Source organism: Chamaea fasciata, unplaced genomic scaffold, assembly GCF_029207755.1.
Source record: "Chamaea fasciata isolate MVZ Bird 193981 ecotype frontalis unplaced genomic scaffold, bChaFas1.0.hap1 SCAF_7, whole genome shotgun sequence".
NCBI classification, from domain to species: Eukaryota; Metazoa; Chordata; class Aves; order Passeriformes; family Sylviidae; genus Chamaea; species Chamaea fasciata.
This window is the reverse complement of record NW_027094092.1, coordinates 39,821,893-39,829,227: the sequence shown is the minus strand read 5'-3', so window position 1 is coordinate 39,829,227 and position 7,335 is coordinate 39,821,893. Positions and strand designations below refer to the sequence as shown.

The 7,335-nt window shown below is 54.2% G+C and overlaps 1 protein-coding gene across 1 annotated transcript; it reads left to right on the top strand.

Annotated features, from left to right (window-relative positions):
* The first annotated feature begins 413 nt into the window (after positions 1–413).
* Positions 414–7,059, top strand: PROX2 (prospero homeobox 2). The gene is made up of 7 exons (XM_066186984.1): positions 414–456; positions 1,643–1,714; positions 1,904–1,935; positions 3,931–5,536; positions 5,969–6,144; positions 6,579–6,773; positions 6,874–7,059. Exons 1-7 carry the CDS (start codon positions 414–416, stop codon positions 7,057–7,059), a joined length of 2,310 nt encoding a protein of 769 aa, XP_066043081.1.
* The last annotated feature ends 276 nt before the right edge of the window (positions 7,060–7,335 follow it).

Below are 7,335 nucleotides of genomic sequence, written 5' to 3'. Positions count from 1 at the left end.
CAGGGCGCGGCCGGCGACGAGGGTCTACTCGTAATATTCCTATATATTACCATACATATAATAATGTATGTATTAATACGTTCAATGTAATATGTGTTATATTAAATGTTATTATGTGTAGATCACATACATATAAAATAACCATGTATTACATATGTTTAAATAAACACATGCGTATGTACATATAGGCGTTATTATAAATAATAGTATACGTATATGTGTAATAAATAACCCTATGCAGTACGAAGAGTGCCGTTTCGTGACGCTCTTCTTTGAGCCAGCTCTGGGTTGCTGCAGGGCAGCTGTATCCGTGGTTTTCCTGCTCACCTTGGCAAACCATGGGGCTGAGCTCGTGTGGGATGATGTTGCCGCAAGCATCTCCCAGTGGGATGCTGCATGGTTAGAAACGGGCAATGAGGTCATCTCGCCATGGCAAACAGGAAACTGAGTCCATAAGTAAGCCCTCAGGTGTACTCTGTATGTTGAATTTGAGAATTCCCCAGCCAGCTTCTGTTTTCTGCCTGCTTCCAAGCAGGGAACCACAGGTGGAAGAAAACCCAACGAACCTATTTACAGATTCAGAGAATCAGTCTGGGATAGTTATAAAGGGCGGTCTGGCAGTCAGTCATCTCTCAAGGAGCCAAGTCTGGGTCATGCACATGTACTTAATTTAGCCACTGCTTAATAATACATGAACAGTAAACTGCAAGCTTCAAAATATGAGATCGTTTTCAAAGGAAAGATGTTGAATAAAAATCAACAGGGGATAGTCTCTGAGGCTTTGAGGATGAGGTGATTGCTCTAATAAAAGGTAACTGAACCAGAAAGGCTCTCTGCCAGGGATTTCTCTGTGATCTGTCTTTCGAAGGCTAATATCCTTGAACAATATTGACCACCTGATGTCAGCTGCTTTTAGCCACAGTCTCCTGCCTACCCAATGAATACACTAAGCTTTGCCACGCTCAGTAAGCATGTGGAAGCAAAGTCCCAGGAGTGGCACGCAAGGCTAGACTTTGCCCACCCACAGCTCCTGTATGGGAAGCGTCTGACAACCGCACATGCTGCTGGGGCAGGCTGGGGTCAGGATGTGCTCAGCTGGGAGTGATGCCAGCTCTGGTGGTGCTGCCTCTAAAGCATCCTGAGACAAACAAGGGACTCTGTGTTGCTGCTTTTCCTGTGTTGTCGCATTTCTTGGCCATGTCCTATGCTACAGACCTCCAGGACAGCCAAAATGCCTCCGTGCACCCATGGTGTGGGATGTTGGAAATGCCTGTCCACTTTCCAAGCAAGATGGGTAGCTGGTGGGATCTGGCCCAGCTCCTTCCTTGCCTGTGGCACTGCTTGTCACCCTGGTGTATTTGCATCATCTCACCAACAGTTGACCATCATGAGTCCTGAATGGGGTTTCCGGTCAAATTCCAGGTGAAAATTGCTCTTCTGGGCCTCTGCCCACCTGGGTAACCTGCAACTCGGCACCTGATAGCTCTTGCCTGTCTGGGTCCAGGGGCTAGGAGCGTGGGAGACGGCAGGGAAGGTGGCTCGACGCTGGTGTTGGACCTGACCTCCTGGATGTCCATCTGCATATTCAGAAGTCGTTCCCAGCTGGTTGGCTGCCTCCGGCCTCCCCACTCCCTCTTTAAAGGCCCTGAGCGCAGCGGGAGGACGCGCCGGCCCTGCCCCTGCGGCATCCCGCGTTCCCGGGGCCCGCCCGCGGGTACCGCGCTCCCGGGGCCCGCTGCCACCACACAGAGGGATGCGGCGGCTGGGGAAGGCTCTGGGGGGAACTGCCGTCTGGAGGGACGGCACGCTGCCCCGTGCGCGGCTGTCCCACCGAGGAGCACCCCGGGAGCCCGTGTGGGGTGGCTTCAGTTTTGGAGAAGGCACACTGCCCTCCTCTTCTGAGCATCTTCATTTGGTTCCTGTTTTTTTCTTCAGGTAAGAGAGGAGTCTCGGCTGCTTTTTAGTTTTCTGGAGGGTGGCAGTAGTGAAAGCTGCCAGCAAGAGTAGGAACCAGAGCACACACCTGTTAAGTTTGTGGGGAAAGAGCTGCATCAGCTGGAGGAGTCTGCTTCGGGCAGAACCTTCTGGTCCTGCGGTGCCGGGGATGCTGTGGGGGGGGAGCCAAGGCCACTCACAGCGAGCTGCCGCGGGCTGGGAGGGGAGGCTCTGCTCCTTCCCTCCAAATCTCCAGAAGAAAAATGGTGGTGCTGGAAACCTTAAGGAAGTGGAGGTCACCTTGCCAGCCCTGAGGTGATCTGCTTAAAAGGGGTGTATCAACCAGGTTCCGCGGGGCTGGGAAGCCTCATCACAGGGGACAGGTAAGCTCCTGTAAGACCTTGCTGTTGAGCACAGCAGATGAGAGAAATTGTGAGCAAGTGCTGGAAGAAGGTGTTTCTGTAGAAAAACAAGTGAGGTTACAAGACCACACCATGAAGGAAAGGATTAAGGGTGGATGGAATCTTTGACTGCAATGTGTTTGCTGTGTGACTTTGATGGGTGCAGATGGCAGGCTGAGAGGCAGCTGCAGGCAAAGGTGAAGCTTGTAACACAAGGGCAAGGCATCATGTTGAGAGATGCTGGCATCCCGGCCTTGTGCTGGCTGTGGATAAACTGAGCAGTTTGAAAGACCCTACAGCAGACTCTTAGGAAAATGAAAGCCTAAAGGTCAGGACAGGTGGGGAGAGGAAACACAGAACAACATGTGGTGTCAGATAACCCAGAAAATACATGGTTTGTCAAGATTATGGCTCTGCAAAAGGCAGAGCTCTCCCAGACACCTGCCTGGAATTCAGGCGTGTTTGAAGAAAGGCAACCTTTTAAAAACCACTGAGAAGAAACCCATTTTCTACACTGCTGGGAGGACTTGGCATGGAGCAGTTACAGGGGCAAGAGACCGATGGTGTTGAAAATGATCAGGTATTTCTGGGAATAGCAAAAGAATCTCAGACTTTGAAGGAGCCTGGAAAAGACAAAAGCTGTCCTAATTTAGTGACGCAAAGCTACTGCTAATTTATGTGGATAAGGAAGAAACATCCCACAGGGACGGTTACTGTGTAATTGCCCAGGATACAATGTTTTACACCTTCTTTTGCAAAGGGAAGCAGGGATGAGTGGAGGGGGTGGGTCCCTGCTTGGAGCCAGCATGACAATTTTAAGCCTGGGGCTGCTGGCTCAGTATTTTTTCTCTTCCCTGATAATCCCCATCCTCATTTCTTTTACGCAGTGTTTTGCCAAGCACTTAGGACCCCCATGTTGTGTTAGCCTGAACATCTCGGTGTATCCTGCTTACAGCAGGTCACATTGCACTTTTACCCTCTCTGTGCCCTCCTCCACCAGCCTGTTTGTGCTGGCCCAGCCCCCAAGGGCTGCCACCCACCCCCGTGCCCTGGGGGCTCTCCTGGCAGGTGCTGGAGCCGGCAGAAGCCGGCTGCGTGCCGTGAATGCCTTCACCAGGAATGCAGCTGCTCTTCTGTGCTCTGCCAACACCCAGGAGCACACAAACGCACTCCTTTGCCCAGGTGTATGTGGCAGAGGGCTCTGCCTGGTGCTCCCTGCCCTCATACCTGAGTCCACAAGCCCCGTGGGCAGTTTGCTCCAAATACCTCTGGTGCAGATGCAGCTGGTGATGTGGGAAGTTTTTGCTGCTAGGCACTGCGGGGCCTAAAGCAGGTGAAATGTACTCCGGGCACGATGAATGCCTGGCTGGTAGGTGGGAGGTGTGGCAGTGTCCAGGGCATTGCTGCTGTCCTGTGACATCTGACAGTCTGCTCGCAGGTTTTGCAGTGCCTGGAGGCTTCTGCCTGGGTCATTCCTTGGTGAAATAGTTTTTGCAGGGGAGCAGGAATGCCATGGAAATCTGGGAGAAAAAAATCTCTAGCCCCATGCTTGGAAAACTGCTGTATGAGGTCCTGTTTCTTGCTCTTTCTCCAGTTCCACCCTACTAGCAGGCTGAAACATCAAACATCTGGGAATCCTGCCAGTCTGTCCAGGCAGGAAGAAGATACAATGGACAGCAGGACTGGCTTTGAGCAGGACACAGACTGTGTCACTTCAGGGCATGGCCAGGGGCTGAAATTGGAGCCCTGTTTCCCGACTGACTCTCTCTTGCCTTCCCCCAGCACACCCCTGATACCACAGCTCCTCAGCCACACAGTGGTTGGCAGGAACCTGGATCCCACCATTCTTTTCGCTTCCTCTCAGCCAGTGGCCCCGCCTCATGACAACAAATGTAGTGCATGTCCTAGAGAAGAAGTGCAAGCCCTGGCTTCTCCCAGGACCTGTGACCTGGCTCTTGTGCCCTGTGCTGGTGATGGGGACCAGCTCTCCAACCAGCACCCACGGGAGCAGCTCTGTGACCAGCACCTACAAGCCAAGCGGGCCAGGGTGGAGAGCATCATCCAGGGCATGAGCCTCCCACCAACCTCTCAGGCATTTGACACGAGCAGAGAGGCAGCTTTCAGGCATGAGAGGGAAAGGGGTGGTGAGATGCCCCAGGAAAGCAAGAGGAAGCCAAGGGTGCCCCCGCAGGGCGTGGGGGCAGCTGGACGAGTGTCTCCCACAGAGGGCAGTTCCCATGCCAAGGGCTGCCAGCAGCTGAAAGAGCAGCTCTGCTTTTTAGAGCAGCAGTTGAGGCGGCTTCAGGAGAAGTTCTACCAAGTCTGTGACTCTGAGGATGCTGCCCAAACCCAGGAAGATTCTGAGAAAGTGCAGTCACTGCCTGGAAAGCCTGAAGACAGTCTGAACAAGGACAGTGCCACTGCCACCAGCAACCCTTGCAAAGTGCCTCTCAGAGGGAGCGTCCTGGAGGTGTGTGGGCTGGAGGAGGCTGAGGGCAGAGGTGACACGGGTGGCCTGCCCTCGGCAGTGAGGGTACTCTCACAAGCACTGAAGCACGAGCTGGCTGTGGTGACATCCCAGGTAGTGGACTCTGTCCTGAAGACTGTCTGGCCAAAGACAGATGGCCACATCCAGAAGCAGCATCACAGACTTCTGCTGCTGGGGCCAGATGCCAGGAGAGAGTATTCTGCTGCTGGGAAATGCAGAAAGCCACTTACTAAGCCATCTCCCATGAATGCACCAGGCTCCCTGGGCTCGACCCAGGCTGAGGTCCTGCCGGGAGCTTCAGGGAAGAGCCCAGGCTCTTATGCTGGCTCCTTCAGTACAAAAAGGGTCAGAAAATCCTCTTGGGTACCCAGCATGGGTTATTCACTGGGCTCAGCCACCCCTGTCCAGCACAGCCAGCTGCTGAGCCAGCTGTTGGGCTCCAGGCAGCACAGTCTCTGGGGCAGTGACTCTCATGAGAGCCCATCAGCTCTGGAGGGGGGTTGTCCAGAGCCCCTCAACTTACACTGGGGAACTGTTAAATTGAGGTCATCAATTGTGAGACAGCAGCAGCACCGTCCCCTGCCCCTGAGCCCTGCCAACATGGAGAGCCTGGCACTACTGCCGGCTGCCAGGGATGGCCACAGAGAGATGCCAGCTTCAAATGATGGGGCACCCTTTGCCTCGACCCATATATCCTTTGGGGGAGCTAGAGGTCCCTGGGAAATGTGCTCCCCTTGTACTCTGGACCCACAGCTTGGCACTGTCCCTGCCGGTCTCTGAAAGACCAAGGTCCCTGCTGCTCCCCAGGGGGCTAAAAAGGTGTGGGCAGGAAAAGAGTCCTAAGCCACGGAGGGCACTGCCACTCCTCAGGGTTGGTCAGATGCTGTAGCACAGCCATGAATACAAGCCAGGAGCTACCAAGCCTGCTCTTGGGCCATACTGGAGGTCCTGTCATCCTAAACCATGAACAGATGTCTCATGGAAATTCTGGTTCCCACAAGACTGTGAAGTCCTGTGGGGAGCATTAGGGAATCCTCAGGGATTCTCAAGGGGAAAAGCAATGGCTGTCCAGCCAAGGATGAACCCCCTCTGCCCCACTGGCATGCCTTGAGGGGCTATCTTGGGCACTGGGCGTGTGTGTCAGGGGTGGTGCTCAGGGACATGCTGAGCTCGGGGTTTGCTACGTGTAAGCTTTCCTTGACCCCAAGGCACATGCAGGAGGCGCTGACCCCCGGGCACCTGAAGAAGGCCAAGCTGATGTTTTTCTTCACCCGCTACCCCAGCTCCACTCTGCTAAAGACCTACTTCCTTGATGTGCAGGTAAAAGGGCAGCAGTCAGAGCTGATGCTGGGCAGGCCTCCATGGGGAACCATGAGGAAAGGGATGCTCTTGTGTCCCCTGCCTTGTTGGCAGGAGATGTGGGACAGCACCTATTTCAGCAGGGGCTGCCCAGGAGCAGGTGCACAGGGCTGTGGCAGACCTGGGCTGTCGGCTCTTCACTCTGTGCAACTGAGGTATTCAGATTAAAGCACACCATGAATGTGCCGTCCCACTGCAGGGCAGCTGGGATCCGAATCTCAGTGTGAAGAACACTTCAGACACCCCAATGTCATTGCTCCAGCTGATGCTTTTGCAGGCTTGGGGCAGGGCTGGGTTTGGGCCAGTCCAGCAGTGCATGGCTGGGTTTGCAGGGGTTCGTGGGTAGAGAGGACCCAAGCTGGCATAACAGCATCCTCTGGCTCTCCCCCCACCAGTTCAGCCGCTGCATCACCTCCCAGCTCATCAAGTGGTTCAGCAATTTCCGTGAGTTTTACTACATCCAGGTGGAGAAGTTTGCCCGGCAGGCCCTGTTGGAGGGTGTTGTGGATGCTTGCACTCTCCAGGTCTCCCGGGACTCAGAGCTCTTCCGTGCCCTCAACATGCACTATAACAAGGGCAATGACTTCGAGGTGAGGAATGGGGTCTGGGGGAAGGGGGTGGTGGCATTTGCAGGGGTAAGGAGGAACCATGACATGATACTGTCATTGGCTGATGCCTGTCTTGCTGCAGGTGCCAGGGCGGTTCCTGGAGGTGGCCAGCCTGACACTGCAGGAGTTCTTCAGTGCCGTCAGAGCAGGCAAGGATGCCGACCCCTCCTGGAAGAAACCCATTTACAAAATTATTTCCAAACTGGACAGTGATATCCCAGAAGGGTTCAAAGCTGCTGGCTGCTCCCAGGAACTGCTCCACAGCTGAGTCTCTGTGAAAGCAGCCCTGGGTGCTGTGTGCAGCCACCATGTGCTAAGCACCTCATGGGCACTCTGTACAGCACCTGTTATTTGGGGTATTCTCTCTCTGAGGGCCATGTGCTCTCTGTAAGACAGCTCCTTAGGTGAGGCCTATCACTTGCCTCATGTACTGGGATTTTATGCTGTGTATTTTATTCTGCTGCTCACAACTGGTGAGGACTACCAGAAAGGATGGACAGACATGAAGCCATTAGGTTGGAGCCTGAGAAGTTGCCCTGCCCCA

What these genes read in the sequence shown, in the direction of transcription:
- PROX2 (XM_066186984.1), top strand. Translation starts at nt 414, where the DNA reads ATGAGGTCATCTCGCCATGGCAAACAGGAAACTGAGTCCATAA. An exon ending in GTTCCTGTTTTTTTCTTCAG is followed by an intron (nt 1,936 to 3,930) that starts GTAAGAGAGGAG and finishes CTCTTTCTCCAG; the next exon opens with TTCCACCCTACTAGCAGGCT. An exon ending in ATCCTTTGGGGGAGCTAGAG is followed by an intron (nt 5,537 to 5,968) that starts GTCCCTGGGAAA and finishes CGTGTGTGTCAG; the next exon opens with GGGTGGTGCTCAGGGACATG.